At 40.7% G+C, this 19,794-nt stretch overlaps 1 protein-coding gene across 1 annotated transcript; it reads right to left on the reverse strand.

Annotated features, from left to right (window-relative positions):
- Positions 1-7,345: 7,345 nt before the first annotated feature.
- Positions 7,346-18,908, reverse strand: LOC150077423 (toll-like receptor Tollo). Its single transcript, XM_090385899.1, has 3 exons — positions 18,767-18,908; positions 18,438-18,537; positions 7,346-7,649 (listed from the first exon to the last, which is right to left on the reverse strand). Exons 1-3 carry the CDS (start codon positions 18,891-18,893, stop codon positions 7,346-7,348), a joined length of 531 nt encoding a protein of 176 aa, XP_090242025.1. The 5' UTR covers positions 18,894-18,908.
- Positions 18,909-19,794: the final 886 nt, after the last annotated feature.

Below are 19,794 nucleotides of genomic sequence, written 5' to 3' on the forward strand. Positions count from 1 at the left end.
ACTGAATTCCTTAAAACTTGCTGTGTGCGATTTTTTGAAATGATCAAAACACTATAAAAAGGTTATAATTATATTAAGCGCCATATTTCTATAATTACAAAGAATTTGATAAATTTTAGTGAAGAATTCGTGTCAAGCTAAATGCAAGGCAGAGTTCCAACATCTCATTTGAAACATTTTAATATGCTGGATACCAAGCTGCAAGACTTCCACATACAGATAAAGACGCCATTTGTGCACATTTGACACTGTTTCAGAATCCCACTGATTTGGTTGATGTTTATGAAGAAATTCTACTAATTGCAATCCAGAAGAGTCGCATCTTTTTATACAAAGTTCAAGTGAAGATTTAAAAGCAGTATTGTTTCACAATGGGCACATCTACTTATCGATTCCTGGTGCTCACTCTGTTTGTATAAAAGGAGACTACTGAAAATGTTAGAGAAGATCAAGCATGACCGGTATTGGTGGGATGTCCGAGGGATTTTAAGGTGCTGAGGCAGCTTCTGAGTTTGAACAGTGGCTTCAGTAAGCTCTCTTGCTTTCGCTCTCTCTTTGGGAGAGCAACACAATAGATCAGCACTAAGAAAGAAGGACATAGTTCGCCAGAATTGAGTCGCATCCTGGTGCAGTCTAGTAAGCAGTCCTCGATTCCAAGAAACAAAGTCAGTCCTACTTCCCCCACTCCTTTAAGGCAATCCTTAAATCATTAAGGCAATCTATCCTTAAATTTAACAGCAAACAGGCAAGGTAACAGCTAGCCCGACAGATAGCTTTTAAACAAATAACACAGAAAATGAGAGCTAACCAAACAATCACTGGAATTTGGTGTTTATATTATATATACAAGTGCAAAAGAAAGCTTATGCGGACATAAGTAAAAAAGGAGGTAAGAATGAGGAAAGCCATAGTACCTCAAGTTCCCTCGAATTACTCCAATAGATCTTGAGGTATAAAAATTTAGAGTTAGAAAGCAAAAAGCAAAGAAAATAGCTTCTAATAAAGGTACTTGGGATATACCCAAGAGCGTAACTGCCCGATCCTTCAGTAAGGGATCCCGGTATTACAGTAAGAAGTTAAAGGATGGTATGTAATGGACGACAAAAACAGGATTATAATAAAAAAACAGAATTAATGATAAAGAAACAAATGGTAATTTTTATTATAATAATCTTGCAATTGGTATTTTCAATGTTTTATTGCTATATTTCTTTAATATAAAAATTCTACAAATTGTAATTCTGTTTTTGTTTTTTTATCATAATTCAATTTTTGTCCGTTACATACCGTCCTTTAACTTATTACTGTAATAATTGAAGCGATCGCCACCAATGCTGCGTTCTACGATGAATCCCCGAAAACTCAACGTTCGCCCACTGTTGTTGGTTTGATTTCTTGTTGTATGAACGCATTTCTTCGATACCTATTCGTGACAAGTACAAGGCGGTTATAGTTCACTTTTTTTCTAGAAGGAAATATCCCAGGGGTGTCCGCGTACGCTTGGCAAATGCAGTGCATGTAATATAGAATAGTGCATGTAATGTGCCCTGTCTACATCAAGGCCAAGAGCACGCTCCAACAACGAATAAATTATGGGGACACTGCATAAACAGTATAACAGCAACAAGATAAAATTCCTGCAAATAAACGCGCAGCGGGCAAAGGCCGTTGTGGCACAACTCCGACAGAAGGCAGATGAGGAAAACATCGATATTCTCTTAATACAAGAACCCTACACTCATTCAAACAAAATAAGGGGATACCCTTTGTCCTACAAAATTGTCCAGGCTCCTGGTGTGACACCCTGGGCGGCGATCGCTGTGAGGAATCCTCACTTGACTGTGATGCAGATATCTCATCTCTGTTCTCCATGGGCCGCCTGTGCCCACATCATCTCCTCTCTGGGCGACTTCTATGCCGTTTCTCTGTACTGCAGGCCGGGAGAGGACATTCTACCTGCAGTCCAGTACCTACAACATGTCTTAACAGAACTGGCGGGTGCAAAGATTGTCATTTGTGCTGACGTAAATTGCCGCTCTGCCCTCTGGCACAGTGAGACCCCAGGGCGTAGAAGTGCTGCAAATGGACAGCGGTTGGAGGAGTTCCTGGCCAATAGTGGTCTGGAAGTCATAAATAGGCCCAACAGCCTGCCGACGTTTTCCAGCTCACTTTGGGAATCTACAATTGACGTGACTCTCTCCACTAGGTCCTTTGCTAGATTTCTGTCGGATTGGACCGTACGGGAGGGCTGGTCCACCTCAGACCATCGGGCCATAACTTTCAACATGTACAGATCGATTACTCAGTCCACAATTATCAGACAGAAGCAACACAGATACGCTTTGAACAAAGCTGACTGGAACCTGTTTAAAGAAACACTCATCAATGGGATATTGCACTTACAAACCGAGAATGTGCAAGTTCAGCATCCAGACTCCCATCAGCGCAAGGTCACGGACATGATTACGAACGCTGCAAACACAGCAATAAAACGGAAAAATCCCATCCCTGGAGCAGTCCCCTGGTGGTCAGGAGAGCTTCAGGCCCTCAGACGTGAAGTAAACCAAAAGAGGCGTGCATTCCAACGAGCCAGGCGATCCTGGCCCCCTGCAGAAATTGAATACCTCCGGCAGGAGTACAGAGAAACTCGAAACGCCTACAACGCGATGATCAGGCAGCGTAAAAGACTGTCCTGGGAGCACCTGGTATCAACAGTTGGTAACTCTGACCCCTGGGGTGTCGTGTTCAAGGTAACAACAAACAAACTGCCAAGGGGAGAAGTTATTCGCTCCACAATCACCCCACAAGGCCACATGACCTCCACCTGGCAGCATTCAATTTCAAACATACTTGATTACTCTTTCAAACAGCCACCAGATGACAACTCACCAGAACAACAGCAGCTTTGCCTTGACAATAACAACTATAACTCAACACTCGTGGAAGAGCCTTTCAACGTCGAGGATCTCTCTATGGCCATTGGGAGACTGAGAAATAACAAGTCACCAGGCCTGGACATGCTCGAGCCCGAAATAATTAAAAAAGTTGCTGAATTCGCTCCAGAAACCCTGCTAAACCTCTTCAACCATTGCCTGCTAAAGGGATGGTTCCCAACTGATTGGAAAACTGCGTCCATTCGGCTCATACTCAAAAATCCAACTAAACCGTATGATCGCCCTGACTCGTACAGGCCTATTGCTCTCCTTCCTGTGCTGAGTAAGGTTTTTGAGCAGCTCCTTAGACGGAGACTGGAAAACCATTACAATACTGCACAGCTACCAGCACAAAATCAATTTGGATTCAAACCGGGCATGTCTACGGTCGATGCGCTGGAGGCTATTACAAATGCTGCCAGGAACTGCACCCAGAAGTACCTCCTTGTCATCTCGATCGACTTTGCTGGGGCGTTCGACACCTTATGGTGGCCTAGCGTCCTCGGACGGCTGAGACGCGCTGAGCTCCCAGGAAATCTCTACAACTGCATTGCCAACTATCTCAGTGACAGGAGCATTGTGGTTCAGGCTCCCTTCTCCAGCGTGGAACGTCGTGTCCACCGAGGTTGCCCTCAGGGCTCTGTCCTGGGCCCCCTTTTCTGGAACTCTGTACTCGACGAGCTTCTCAGTACTGACTTAGGCGATGTCCAGACCTTGGCATATGCTGATGATCTCTCCCTCATCCTGGCAGGGGACTCCAGGGCTCAGCTTGAAGTATCTGCCAACAGAGCTCTTACCACCCTTCAAGCGTGGGTCCGGAAAAACCATCTGACCATCTCATCCACAAAAACTCAATCCATTCTCCTGAAGGGCTATCTTGATCCGCAGAGGCCGCCTCAAATCAAGATACATGGCACAACCATCAAGCTTGTTACTCAGCTGAAACTCCTTGGCATTATCATCGACAGCAAACTAACATTTCTCCCACATCTCAACTATCTACAAAAGAAAATTAGAAATTACATTGCACTGGTTGCCAGGGTTGCCCGCCGAGATTGGGGGCTCAAAAAACGCACTCTAGCCTTACTGTATAAAGCCATATTCATACCAGCTATCACCTACGGTTCTGGCATATGGTTCACCAAAGCCTCCACTGTGGTAGGACGAAGAAAGCTGAACATCATTCAACGGCCAATTCTCCTTACGATAACCAGAGCATGTTGCACCTCCAGCACGCACGCCCTACAAGTCCTCGCCGGTGTACTGCCCCTAGACCTTGAGGTGGCCCATGTGGGGATGATGTATAAACTCAGCAGAGGAAAGTCTACCACCTTTATTGATTTTACCACGGATCCTGCTAACACCTATTCCAGCGAAAAAAGCAGACTCCTAACCTACTTACAACAGACCTGGCAAGCCAGATGGTCTGAATCCACCAAAGGGGCCATCACCCGCAAATTTATACCAGACATATGCAAAGTATATCCCAAATCACCATCCTGGTTCTCCCCAGGCCTTCTAACCACGTACCTCCTAACAGGGCATGGTGCCTTTCGCAGCAAACTGAACCTTCTTGGACTTTCCGACAGCCCCCTTTGCACCTGTGGTGCCCAGGAAACCTGGGACCACTTGATGCATGACTGCCTACTATATGATGACCTCAGATCTTCTCTCATCACACAAATTCATTTCATCCCGAGAGATCAGGAGCAACATCTCCTGGAAGACCACCATACCTATACAGCATTTTCGAACTTTGCTCAGGGCCTCTTCACGAGGCGGAAAACCCTACCACAACCACAGAATCAGACCCAACCAGACAATGAAACGGCCTAAACAGCCATGTGTTAAGACCACTACTTGCTTCAGCACACTGCAATCCCCGTGAAGACTTTCAACCTGCACAATAATTGTGCCTTTACAATGTAGTCTCAACATCACCTTCATCTACCATGACTGCCGCTCCGGCTTCGCCTCCCACCAAGTTGACTCACCACTGAAATGACTCTACTATCTGGATGGGACTTCTTTGTCCCAGGATTGACACTACTCGGATTTGATCCTCTCTGATTGACTCTACCAAATACATCTTCATGCAGCTCACTACTGAAATGACTTCACCACCTGGCCGGGACCTGTCTGTCCCAGGACTGCACTACTCGAATCTTACCTTCTCGGAGTGGACTCTGCCAACTATGACTTCACGCAGCATTGCTGCCAATGCCACGTGGCGATCCTGAACCCGTGCTCCCTTGCGCGGCCCTGTTTCTCCCCTGTCCTGGCGGGGAGGAGGTGAAGGTCCCCTTGTCTCCTCCCCGCCACCCCCCCCCCTTTCCTTCTGGTGTGGCATGGGCCTGCCTCACTGATTTTGGGGTCATCTACTCTATCGACCCTATACTTCTGTCTCTCACCCCCCAGCCTTTAGTCTCCCCTCCCCCCTCTAGCTTTCCAACTAGCGTTCATCCCATGTCAAAATTATCCTAGCCCTACACCCAAAATTCTTAATTCCACACTGTATAACTTAAAACTCCTTGGCCTGACCCAACCTCTAGCGCACCCCCCATTTTTTTTTTTTTTTTTTTTTTTTTTTTTTGGTCCTAGCCACTGAAATCCCAGGAAATTAGGTGGCAGGACCTGCCAGAGTACTTATTTAAAAATACTGGTGTACCTGGCTTGCCTCCACGGGGCTAAGTGTGGGCAACGTTGGGCCTCAGTAGGGGTCCAGCGGCTAAATAGCCAGATGAACAACGGTACACGACACTACATCCAACAATATCCATACACTTTTAAATCTCTGGCCTTTACAGTGTTCTGTAACACGCGACAATGTAGACTACACGGAGATGGGGGTAACCCCTGGTGCCGTTAGACCCTAAACACACTTTACACTTTACACTTTACTTTAGTGCATGTAATGTAGAGTTTAAAAGTAAACCATACTGTAATCACGTAACCGAAATCTGTGAACCTCAATCCCCGAAAGTGAGAGATTACTTCGACAGACTCGATTCCTAAAATTTTGTCGAATTCTTTAAAATTAACACTGACTCAACGGATGCTGAAAGAAATTCACTTATTTTCGATCTACAAAGGTAAATTTTGGAAAAGAATATACATATTATTATGATTGTACCCAGCAAGCCATGTCTACTGCATTACTCATTCATCGGGAATTAAATAAATTAATTAATAACAGATTATAATTTGTAATGTTATCTTCCAACTAAGATACAGCCACCTATAACTCTTCAACTTAGTTAGTTGTATCGCATGTTACATAGAGTGCTCCCTTAAACCTCCATATAATAAACGCATATTTAAATTTATTCATTTCCATCTCGTCCGTTAAATCCAATACAGTGAATGCCGCCCCCCCTCTCAAACTAGTTGACTTAGTACAAAAACTTGTCCTTTGAATAGGTTGTGTTCTATCTTATGTACGACGGCACCTGAATGTTACTTCAACTCCGCCAGTTCTTTGAATAATTCATTCTTACCACATAATCTAGTGTTATGTTAAAAATCATTGATTACAAGTTTAAACGATTTCTCACTTACGTGTTTTCATTCCGCCATCTGTTTCTTCGGCTATCACAGTTCCGTTTTTCGTCAGTTTCAATTATTCCTTTCCAAAAATTTTCATTAAAGTATCTCTTCTAATAAGACATTCTCTTTAGTACAAGTGGATTGTTCCAGTTTAATTCAATCTTAGAAATCTGTAACACACTGAGATACATGCAAATCAGAAATACAACCTCAATAAGTTCACAGAGGGCTTTGATTTACCATATTTTTCCGATGCCATGATATCCATTGCGTAATATACGAAAGAAAGTTCTCCTCACCACAGACATCTCATTAATTAAACTTTGTTAGTGGCTTCTTTAAGTATACAAATATATGCTACTTTTAAAGTAATTCATTCTTCGTTTGAATTATTATGATTATTCATACCGATAACATTTACTCACATCCTTACAATTCCCTCATGATGTTTTATCCCCCACTTATATTCAAACGCTTATATGAACAGAGACTTTGAAGATATTTCTATTTTTATTGACTGGTTCTTCCTTTTTCTGATCACGACGTAATATCCTTCCCCATTTAAGATACCCATGTATCTTAAATGGGGAAAGGCAATATAAGGAACACGTCAGTAGTTGCACTTTACAACGTTTGTGATTGGCCGCCAGAGAGAGTGGAAACCTTAAATATTTGAAAGCAATTAGGTGTCAAATGCAAACTGTATGCATAAAGTTTTTTTACTAACGAAAAGTCTGTTTCGAATGAAATACAAGAGCAATATTTAATACGATTTATTTTCGAAATATTATCTTATGTGTAAATTAAAAAACAACTTTATACAGAGCATGTATTTACAGAATGTGCAAACAAAGAGTATTCTCTCACTACTGCAAATGAATCACCGATCCATTATTTTCATCATCATCGTTACTACTGAAACAAGAAAAACAAGTCTTTCTTTTTTCCACTATTTTTTTAGGCAAAGCGTACACCAGTTTCTCCCAAAAATACTTTTCTCCCCACAACAGAAAAGTAGTTGTTTCTAAGTATGACTTCATTTCCGGATCGAGGTTGTCCATGTTGATATCCCCATATCTCACTACAATTAAGTAAGGGTAGTTCACTTTCAGATTGTGTAGATATGCTGTTTCAAACTCCATACGGCACCAAGAACTTTCTAGAAAATTCCTGCATCGAAGATAATTAAAAAACGATAATGATATTGCAAATAATTCAACATTAATTTAAAAAATATATAAAAGATAAACTAAAAAACTTGAATCTAATTTGCGATTTAAATTGAAACTGTTTTGTTTCTAACTTAGCTTAAAATACATTATATTGTTGTTGTTATTAAAGTTTAATGGCACAAGGGCTCAGCGACCATATTGCGTCTGTTCATAATCTACTGGAGACTGATATAGGAGTTAATTAAAAGTGATTATATAAGTAAATTTGTTTTAGCTATTCTGCCAAGGTGGCGCTGTTTCCTATGAGCTGGTGTAGTACTAATGGTTCGGATAAAGTCGACAGCGGTTTAAGGACTGCAGTCCTGTCAGCCTGGTAATGAGAGCGGTCTATACTTGAAGATGTGTTTTATAATTAATATGATGTGGCAGTGTACACACTGTTGAGGATCCTTCCTCTCCCGCAAGAAGAAAGAAATGGGCCAGAAAGATGTCGCTAATTCGTGTTCTAGCAAGAACAACTTCTTGTCAGTTCTTTTGAAAAAAGGAATTCCGCAGTCGGCTCATTTAAATTGTAACAGTTTCCCATTTGTAAATGCAAACAGTAAACTGTTTGTGTTTACTGACAGCTGATGGATGAAAGGATTATAATCTGAATACAGGACCTGTGTATACTATTGGCTAAGGCGGTGTTTCGCAGCTTTTTTTGCATTTTCATTTCTAGGAATTCAGGGTACTCTGGAATCCAGCAGAATTTTATTTTTATTCATTGGCAAATTTCAACTTGCCATATTGCGTTGTATAAAACATGTCCTTAAATTGCGTGAGTTCTGCGGTTGATTTACTGTTCGCTGGGTTAAAAACCAGAGTTTGGAATTTCTTACAGTCAACTACAGTTGTTATGAATATTCGAAGGGACAAAGCCGGTCAAGTGTGCTTTTCCACCAAAGTGAATCAATCCATCCCCTCAACATCGACAAAAATGGCAAGGTCATATTTTGTCCTTCCATTATGAATGTGAAAGAAAGGTCTGTAATGATCTTCTATTTCATCTCTTCAAACGACTTTTCCCTGTAGAAACCATAATTGGGGTTTCAAATAGATTAATTAATCTGAGAGCAATCAGTCCTTTAAAAATGTTTCCCGTTTTTGCTAGACGTGAAATAGGCCGACATGGCTTAATATCAGAGGAGGACTTTCCCCATTTCATTAATATCTTTAGGAGCACAAAAATCCAAAAAAGATTTCTTATATTTATTAAAAACCATATGCAAAATATCCGGCTGAAATTCATAAATATGTCTATGAAGAAATTTTCGAACGAATTAAATCCTGGAAATTTTCGTGATTTTCGATATTACCATTAAACTCTCTAAATTCAACGGATCAGTATCCTTGTCAGCCGAACAGCAAAAACTGGCAGAAAGAATACATAATTTCTTGCAAATCTATATCTCAGCGTCATCTAGAGAGAGAGAGAGAGAGAGAGAGAGAGAAGTCTGCCAAGAATAGATTCTACTGAACCTTTCCTTATAGCTGCTGCAATATCTTTGATAATTCTATCATAAATATGGTTGCAAATCCTGTTATGGTTTGTTCATTTTAATGCCACTCGAAAAAAAAAACTTCAACTATATGGGCGGTGAAACATGAGACCTCCAACTTTCATAATCCGTATCTTACCATCAACAGTGTTCGTTGCATAATCCCAATTCCTTTATATGCCTCAACTATATGGTTCTCTGCGCCCCTCTCTTACCAGACCAGGTTCGTATCCCTGGAATATTGGATTTTAAAATAGCTGAATAAGATTGCACACCTACTACCTGCAATCTCAAACTCTGTCCTGCTCTCTAATGTAAATATGCTACCATGTATCTCATAACCTCTAGGAACTTTCGCTCCGCTTCTATGCGGAAAATTAAAAACTCACTTGTTATCTAGGATATCTTTGTCAGACCAACAGATGGTAATAGAAGTTTCTTCTTTCTTTCTTTCTTTTTTGGTAGTTATTGGCGCATAGGCTTCTGTGGCCATAATGCACCTCCCAAGGTTTTTGCAGTACTTTGATCCAAGCCCGAGGCGGGAATCGAACCCGCGACCTTTGGGTTGCGAGGCAGGCACTTTACCCACCCGGCTAGCCCGGTCAGCGGTAATAGAAGTCAACCCAACTCACTCTCATACAGATCTAAGCTGGGTAGGATGACCTCTCTGGATAATGTTTCCATTTAATTCCATTGAAATATTTAATAGACTATCCATAAACTTTCGAAAGTTATGCAAGAACGAAACCTACAGATCTTCCTCCCTTGCAGATATGTATGCCATCGTGAAGCTCTAAGTGAGATTATTTCGTAAGGTCCCAGATGAAGTCCAAATCCATATGCTGGGTGACTTTTTTAACTGCAGATTTCCCAATTATGATGTTCACATCATTAATATTTCTCTTTTTGGTGATAGTACGTTGAGCGGTTTTTTATTTGTTTATGGAGAGCATGGAAGTGATTTCCAAGATGTTGTATAACTGTTGGTTGGAGATCCCGATGGTAGATTGGAGAGACTGGGGGCATTAGAACAAATAATATATGTTCCAAAAGGGAAGGTAAGCTTCCATTACGAGGATGAAATTGCATGCTTCTAGAAGAAGGGTGATGACATATGCACTACTGATTTAATCATAAAATTTGGGAATCCATCAGGGCCAGTGGTGGATTTGTTGGGAAGACTGCTGATGACTTCAGTAAGGCGTTCCTTTGAAATGATTATTTTATCCAGTGAGGTTTGGTTTGATGGTGGCTGAATAAACCTGTATTAAGGGGAATTGGGCAGGCAAGGAATTGGTTTCGAGCGACTTCGTCCACTCGAGGGAAACGTCGGTCATCATGAGGAACTGTTGGTTTTTGTTGGACTAGATTCTTTTCGCAAGTTTCATTCTATAGGAGATCCAGTCTTTCTGTGCTTTTGGCCATATACATAGGAAACGTACCCGGTGTTTTTTCATTGAGGTGATACTGAGCTAGATCTCGTGCTCTTTGCCATTTCTGGTGTACTTTCTGTTTCTTCATGAAAGCGCATTTCGCGTCACTGTTGAACCCTTTCTTGGTCCTGGAAGACAGGAGGACGGCTTTCGAAGTCCCTTCACTTGAATAACTTTATCTTGAACAGCCTTAGCCCTTATTTGGAAAACCAGGGTTTAGATGAGTAACGAGATATTAACAGTTGAATACAGAAATAAAGGATTTCATCCCAACAAAGATAAATTCACTGACACAATAGGATCATCTAGACAAGACTTCATTTATATCTCGGACACAGCGTGGTTTTGTTAAGGGGAAGTCTTGTCTGGCCTTGATTGGATACTATGATGTGGTTACAAAGGAAATGGATGCAAAGAATAATTTTGATATCATATATTTGGATTTTAGAAAAGCTTTTGATACTATTTCACATGGAATACTGCTGCACAAATTGGAGTAGTGTGGCATTCGAAGGAAATTACTGCTGTGAATAAAGGGATGGTTGAGTGCGAGAAGACAGAGTGGTAATGAATGGACACTGCTCTTCGTGAACTAATGTTATTAGTGGAGTCCCTCAGGGTTTAGTGTTGGGTCCATTGTTGTTTTCTGTATTTATTAGTGATATTGATGATGGTATATCAGGCATAAAGTCCAAGATTTCAGACGATACGAAGGATGGCAAGTTGTTAATAACACTAATAACAGTACGCTGCTGCAACAGGATCTGTAAAAGTTGAGCAGATGGGCTCAGAGATGGCAACTGAAGTTTAACAATGACAAATGTAAAGTACTGCATATGGGAAGCAGTAACCCCAGAGTAACGTATCAACTGTGTGGTAATACACTGACAGTGGTAGAGAATGAAAAGAACCTGGTGGTAATTGTGCAAGCAGATATGAAGTTTTCTGAGCACTGCAGACGGTATGCAAGAGTAGGAACAGGAATTTTTTGACGGTATGCAAGAGTAGGAATAGGAATGATATATACGAATAGGAATTTTTTTAGCAGGGATAAGGAGGTGATTATCCCCTTGTATAAGGCAATGGTCAGGCTACACCTTGAGTACTGTATACAGGTCTGGAGGCCTCATTTTAAGAAGGATGTAGAGCTGTTGGAACGAGTAAAGGGAAGGGCAACAAGATTATTGAATGGAACGAAGGGTTGCTCTTACGAAGAAACGCTTAAGTTTTGCAGATTACAGTGTCTGGAGACTAGGTACCTGCGAGGTGATCTGATTAGAATTAGCAGAGGCATTTGATGCAAGAAAGAAAGCTTATGCAGCATCAGCCAAAAAAAAAAAAAAAAAACACTCCCACTTCACCCCTCTGTTCGTTCAAAATACCTGTCCAGCTGAGCCTTAAACTTATTTAGGCTATCAACTTCCACGACAAGGGATGGACGTCTGTTCCACCAACCAACCACTCGCTGGCTAAAGGCAAATTTCCGCACGTCTATCCTACATCTGTCTTTCCTCAATTTGAATTTATGCCCTCTCAGGTGATTTTTCTGAGCTAGAGGAAGAATCCCATCAGCATTGAGCATGCTTAAACCATTCAATGCTTTATACACCTCTATCAGATCACCTCGCTGGTGCCTAGTCTCCAGACACTGTAATTTGCAAATCTTAAGCCTTTCTTCGTAAGAGCACCCCTTTGTTCCATTCACTAATCTTGTTGCCCTTCTCTGTACTGGTTCCAGCAGCTCTACATCCTTCTTGAAATGAGGCCTCCAGGTCTGTATACAGTACTCTAGGTGTGGCCTGACCATTGCCTTATACAAGGGAATAATCACCTCCTTATCCCTGCTAGAAAAATTCCTATATATCATTGACAATACACCATGAGATACTCTTGCAGCCCGTCTGCACTGCTCAGAGAACTTCATATCTGCCTGCACAACTACCCCCAGGTCCCTTTCATTCTCTACCACTGTCAGTGTAATACCACAGAGTTGATACGTTGCTCTGGGGTTGCTGTTTCCCATGTGTAGTACTTTATATTTGTCAATGTTAAACTTCATTTGCCACCTCTCAGCCCATCTGCTCAACCTTTCCAGATCCTGTTGCAGCAGCATAGTGTCAGTAGCGTCCTTGACAACCCTGCCTACCTTTGTATCGTCTGCAAACTTCAACATTAAGCTTGATATACCATCATCAATATCATTTATGAATACAGAAAACAATAATGGACCCAACACTGAGCCCTGAGGGACTCCACTAATAACATTAGTCCACGACGAGCAGTGTCCATTGATTACCACTCTCTGTCTTCTCCCCCTCAGCCACCCCTTTACCCACAGCAGCAATTTGCCTCCAATGTTACACTGCTCCAATTTGTGCAGCAGTCTTCCATGTGCAACAGTATCAAAAGCCTTTCTAAGATCCAAGTATATAATATCAAAGTTATTCCCTGCATCCAGTTCCTTTGTGACTGCATCATAGTATCCAATCAAATTGGTCAGGCAAGACTTCCCCTTAACAAAACCATGCTGTGTCCGAGCTATAACTGAAGTCTTGTCTAAATGATCCTGCAGTGCTTCTTTAACTAGTGCCTCCATTAATTTTCCTGGAACAGATGTTAAACTCACAGGTCTATAATTGCTTGTGTCAGCTTTTGATCCTCCTTTGTGAATTGGGATCACATTTGCACATCTCCAGTCTATGGGTACCTCCCCTGAGTCCAAGGAAGCTCTCATAATTATGGCTAAGGGTTTGCTTACTTCCTTTGCTGCCTCCTTTAATATAACTGGATAGATCCCATCCACCCCGGGTACTTTCTTGTGTTTATCTTCAACAATTTCTCCTCCACTTTACTCTCAGTTATTACAAGATTCTCTAGCTTACTGCTAGAGTTGAATACACCTCTGGCATTCCCCTCGCTAAATAACTCCTCATGTGTGAATGTCGATGCAAAATATTCATTTAGTTTGTTAGCTACCTGAGCAGGATCATCAACAGTTGACCCATCGATATCAAGTGGACCGATCTGATTCATCCCCTTCCTTCTAGAGTTTACATAAGTAAAGAACTCTTTGCTGTTTTTCTTTGCATCCCTTGCCAACGATTTCTCGTAATCTGCCTTCGCCTGCCTAACCTCCTTTGTAACTTGGTTACAGATCAACTTGTATCTATCATAGGCTTCTGTGTCATGTGTTAATTTGTATGTATCCCATGCATGTTTCTTCTCTGCCATATGCCTCATCAGTTCATCTGACACCCATTTAGGCCTAAACCTTGAACAATATTTCTTAGTTGGTATGTAAACCCTAGTAGCTTCCAAGATAAGTTCTTTGAATGCTTCCCATTTTGCATTTACTGTTGGTAACATCATCCGTTGTTCCCATTGTATAGAATTTAAATACTGTCTCAGTCCATCGTAGTCGCCTTTACGAAAGCAATAACCCTTCCCTTTACCCCTAATGGTAGTTACCTCTTTCAGTAAATCCCACTTCAGCACACTGTGATCACTGCCACCTAGTGGTTCATTTATCTGCAGATTCTTAATGCATGAAGAATCACTGCTGATAATCAAATCAAGAGTATTCCTCCCTCTAGTTGCCTCCCGAACATGCTGATGTAGAAAACAATCATCCAATAAATCCACATTGACTGGAATTTGTGACCAGCCCACAAATTCCAGTCAATATCTGGGAAATTAAAATCTCCCATTATAAGACTCTCTGATTTACTGGCCCGCTCTATTTCCCTGTACAGTTTCTTATTATACTCATCAGAGTCATTAGGCCTATAGCACACTCCTACTCTCAATTTTGATCTCCCAATGCTTATGTCACACCAAACTGACTCGACACTGCACTGTCCAGCGATGTCCACTGGCTTCACTTCCTTGGATTTTATGTATTTCTTAACTAATAGCGTAACCCCTCCTCCCTTCCTATCCAGTCTATCTTTTCTGTAGACGTTGTACTCCCCAAATTCCAGTTCTGCATTCCTTATATCTGTGTGACACCAAGTCTCTGATATCCCAACAATATCTGCCTTTGATGTTTTGAGCAATACCTCAAATTCATCAAATTTATTTACTAAACTCCTAGCATTGGTGTAAAAGCAAGTATACATGCACCTATTTCTATTCTTAGCTACCCTAACACAACCCATGTGTTTACTTGTACCGCAATGACTCCCAGCAGTCTCTGAAATATCCTGAATCTTGTTTTTTCAGGCTTCTGCTCATTCCAATAGAAGCAGTGCAAGAATCTCTTTCACCTCTGCCAGTGGCTACTGTTAATCTATTTGTCTTTGTATCCCCCCAAGCTAGCAGTTTTCGGACCCACCTAACACTGCCTTGATAGCATCAGCAAATATTCTTGCACCCTTTCTATTTAAGTGTATCCCATCCCTGTAGAAGCAATCCCTCCTGTTAACTAATACAGTCCAGGCTGAAAAAAATTCTACCCCTTGAGCCTTGCACAATCTTTCCAGGGCCGAATTGATTGACAGGGCTCTCATCATATACTCCCTCCTATCGTGTCTGGGCAGAATTGCAGACACTTTCAAATTCAACCCTATTTCACGGCTTTTTTTCAACAGTGACCTGTACTTGTTAAGCAATTCTGCCGGTCTCCTACTCTTAATATCGTTAGTGCCCACGTGTACAACTATATCACCTTTTGTGCCCTTAAAAGATGATATCTGCTCTACAACGTCATCAACCTTTGCCCCTGGCAGACATACCCTGGTCCTGTTCCACCTATCCTTTTTACAAAGCATGTTCCCCGTTTCCCTGACAATAGAGTCACCAACAACTACTAGTTCCTTTGGGACCAGCGCATTCTGCCTTGGGGGTTGCCGCTGTGTTTCACGATGACCAAGTGCAAGCTCTGGCGTTGATGTGGGCAGCTGAGAGCTTGATGGGCCCCTCAATTTAGTTCCTTCGAGGGCATCCACCCTGTCCTTCAAGCTCTCATATAGGCCCATAAGAACGCTGAGTTGTTGCCTGATTTCGATACACTCCTTGCATCGTGCACACACAAAGACACCCCCCATGGCAATATCATGTCCCGTACCTGAAGGCTCCACAAACATCATGCAAGCTGTGCATTTTAGAAGGCTGTGACTCAGAAGGCAACTGCCCCCCTCAGTTCTCCTCTGAGCCACAGCACTTCCATTAGCTTGAGCCTTTTGTTTTGCTGCTCTGGTCTGAGTCATGATTACTTTTAATTTAAATAAAATTTCAATTTCAGTTTATAACCCTAACTTATCTCCCAACACAGCTATAACGGGATATATATTTTTAGCGTCAAGTATTAATCAATCAGTCAAGTATTAATTATCTCCGAGTTCCCTTTATATAACTTCCGTATCAGTTTGTATTAATTAATTATACGTATTTATTAGATTACGTTTGTAATCTAAGTCGGTATATGTATTTAGTTAAAAGTGCAATTTAAATGCCAACGAAGTTGAACAAGTTTAATAGATTTTACCGATCGCTGAAAATATAACGTATACTATACTAACGCTATCTAGGTTCCATATATAACGATTGAGGTGTATAAAGCCTTGAATGGTTTGAGCATGGAAAATGCTGATTGAATTCTTCCTCTTGCTCAGAATAATCACCTGAGAGGGCATAAATTCAAATTGAGGAAAGATAGTTGTAGGATGTGCGGAAGTTTGTCTTCAGCCAGCGTGTTTTTGATTGCTGGAACAGACTTCCATCTGTTGTTGTAGAAGTTGTTATCTTAAATAGATTCAAGGCAGAACCAGACAAATATTTGGTGCGAGTGGATGGGTGAAATGAGAAGATATATATATATATTTTTTTTTTTCGGCTGATACGGTATAAGCTTGCTTTCTTGCACCAGGGATCAGCTCTTAGCCCATATCTGTTTGATCTGGTAATGGATGTGTTGGTGAGAGAAGTGAAGAGTAGAGCACCATGGAGTATGCTGTTCACGGATGATATCGTACTGTGCGAACCATCCCAAGGAAAGGTAGAGAAGAAATTGGAGGAATGGAGGAAAGCGTTGGACCGGAGAGGCACGAGGATAAGTAGAACAAAGACAGAACATATGGTATTGAATGGAGAAGATGAGTTCTATAAAACTGCAGAAGGAAAAGCTACCATCAATTTCGAAATTGAAGTATCTGAGATCGTGCTTTTACTAATGCTAATGCAATGCAATCTGAGCAAACACTGGGATCAAAAGATTTACAACAGTAATCAAACCATGGAAAAGTATAGAAATCCAGTAGGATTTTCCCATTGCCATTCTTATAATGCCAAATGATACGAAGCTGAGAATAGCTCTGTTGTTGTTGGGATTTAGGAGCATCGTCAACTAAGGCCATGTTTCTCCGTGTATATTGCCTGTAAATTGAATCTGCTCTAAGGTCAATTTTCTCTTTTCTGGACGAAAAACCCGAGTTTGCGGGAGAAATAACCATGCTACCCTCGCGTGAATCCAACTAACTCAACCAAATTGTGAAAAAGATCATTAAAATTCCTCCAGACATTGACGGGATTCGAACTCGGATCTTTTCAAACTGGTGTGGGGTAGAAAAGACCTGTCCTTCACATCCATTCACCCACGACGGTGAATGGCTGTGAAAGAGAGAGACTCCATTGGAGAAGAAACCAATATGAATTTAAAAGCTGATTACTAAAACGAAGTTAACAGCTGATTTTGGAAACCTGTTCAACCGAACTGGTATTTGTAACATATTTTCAAATTGCTAATTTGGTCTTATGTATTTATAGAAATAAATACTAGGGTAGAAACTATTTCGTCCCATACAGCAAAAGAAGTAGTATAATTTACATATTCAGTTGTGTTATCATGTTGTGAGAAAGTTATGAGTCATGGAAACGAGTAAGCTCTACTCTGAGTATGAATCTCCTTTAGAGACAGCTGAAATGGTCTGAGTCCTAATAGAGAGAAAATCTAAATCATGGTGAACCTCATTCCGTCTATCACCTTAACTGAGATGTTATAAGGAAAGGTTACTGGGGATTTTTTGAAGCTTATTATTCATAACATTATGACATTCCCTTCGGCTATCATGGGTAAAAGAAACATCGGCAGTACAAAATAGCTTTGTTTCTTTAAGGCAAATGGGCAGGGAGGAGAGGTCCTCCATTTGCCATGAAATTTGGAAGGTGCACTCACTTTCGTATCCTCTGTCATATTACCTCTCGATTATTCGAAATAACGAAATTCAAAGAAGCGCTATACTCGGCTTCCACTTAGAACAATATGTCAACTGCATGTCCACCCCCCAAGACTATTTCAAAAATTAGAAAAAATAATTGTGTATTTATTGGCTTCCATTGAAGAGAATTCAATACAAAAGGAGAACTGAAATCGCCACATAAAAACGACTATTACAAAAGGAATGAATTACTGAAGCAATGAATTCCTGCCGACCCTTAAGGAAAATAACAACATTGGGGAATTTTCCCTTAATACGAAAAATGTTGAGCGTATTTTGTTTATACAAAATGTGTGTTCATGGGACAATTTGCATATATGGGACTGAAAATCCTCTCACTAATTTATAGTTGGGGTCTATTCTGGCCGGGTGAGATGGCCAACTACAGCACCAATCGAAGAGATCCTTTAAGATCTTGTTCAGTAGCTTCAACCCAGACCTCCCATAAGAAATGATGCAACAAATATAGGCTCAAACCAGAAAGAAAATTGCTGTACAGCTGGAAAACAATTACGTCATTCTTATGCTATTTAACTATTTATTATTAACTTTTCTACTGATACTCGGACTCGGTAGAAAAGTTAATAATACAACGTACTCTGACACTGCCTCTACAACATTTTCAAGAATAAAATCTCCAGGACGAAAGTCTCGAAAATGCAGGCAAAGTTTGCAGGGGAGATTTCTGTCCTCCAGTTCTGGAAATTAAAACAGTAAAAATTAGATTAAGAAAAAATAAAATAAATGAGATTTAAATAAATTTGAAATCAGTTGAAGAATTTATTTGTTTGTAACTATTCAAGAAAAAAATTGTCTTAAAACTTAATAGTAAAACTAAAAATTATAAACGTGTCTTGAATTTCGTATTTCAGGTACAATTAGTTCTTTAATCTTAAAATACAGGTAAGAACAGGGAACATTACTCACTGGGAACCAGTTTGCTTATTATGAATTCGTAGTCTTTATCGCTGTATGATACAAAGGCATCAAATTCTTTCCCCTCTTCGTCTTCTTTGCTCTTGATGAAAGAGAAACCAGCAGAATAAAGAAACATTTTAATTGCCTCTTTGTAGATGAATATGACGATGCAAAGCCCAGCAAGAAGAATTAAAAAACGTGAAAATAAAAATCATAAATCTAGACAACGTATATACACTTAGGGTCAGCATATATGCTTTTCTCCCAAAAATATTCGGAGAACCATTTAACACTTCCGGAAATGATCCGATTGGCTGTACCTAAAAGTGCCAAATACGCACCACAAGTAGCACAAGTTAGTCTGGATACCAAAATTAACTTGAGTCAAAAGAACATTCTAAATGTCGTCCCTGATTACCTGCGAAGACGGACCTCCGTACCTTTCACTTCTAACTCTTAGAGTACATTAAATAAAGATCATTCTTATTTATTTATTAAAATTTATTATTATTAATTTAAAATTTATTAAAATTTTATTATTATAAAACTTTTCTTCTTTGTGGGATTATTTCTGCCCCGTGATGGGGTTCTGGTAGTGCATGAGATGATTGATTGTGCAGGTTACAATTATTATTGTTATTACTGTTGGTCGAGGAACTCTCTGCCAACCCTACAGGTGTTCAGGATCGCAGCTTTCTAGTGTTCCATATAAGCGTGTTAAAAGGGAACCTATTGCTGCTAGGTTCTTATGAAGGTTCTTTGGCACCATGCTGCTGCCAAAAAGCCCTTCATAAAAAGTTCAGGAAATACACAGACCTAAGAGTAGAAGTCAAAGAATTGTGGCATATGGAACAAGTAATGACCATCCCGATCGCTGCGTAAATTCTGAACTTTTCCTCGTAGGTTTTCTGGAAGTTGCTGGCGTTGGACACCGCTATGTCGATCTAGTGGTAGCCATATCCTTCCTGTCGATGAGGATTATGTCTTGTCCGTTATTATGACACGATCCCGGAGCATTTTGTGAGTAGGGCTCTCTA

Source organism: Mastigoproctus giganteus, chromosome 12 (assembly GCF_048544385.1).
Source record: "Mastigoproctus giganteus isolate SK-2022 chromosome 12, ASM4854438v1, whole genome shotgun sequence".
Taxonomy (NCBI): Eukaryota; Metazoa; Arthropoda; class Arachnida; order Uropygi; family Thelyphonidae; genus Mastigoproctus; species Mastigoproctus giganteus.

What these genes read in the sequence shown, in the direction of transcription:
- LOC150077423 (XM_090385899.1), bottom strand. Translation starts at nt 18,893, where the DNA reads ATGTTTCTTTATTCTGCTGGTTTCTCTTTCATCAAGAGCAAAGAAGAC. An exon ending in AATAAGCAAACTGGTTCCCA is followed by an intron (nt 18,538 to 18,766) that starts GTGAGTAATGTT and finishes TTTAATTTCCAG; the next exon opens with AACTGGAGGACAGAAATCTC. An exon ending in GTTGTAGAGGCAGTGTCAGA is followed by an intron (nt 7,650 to 18,437) that starts GTACGTTGTATT and finishes TCTTCGATGCAG; the next exon opens with GAATTTTCTAGAAAGTTCTT.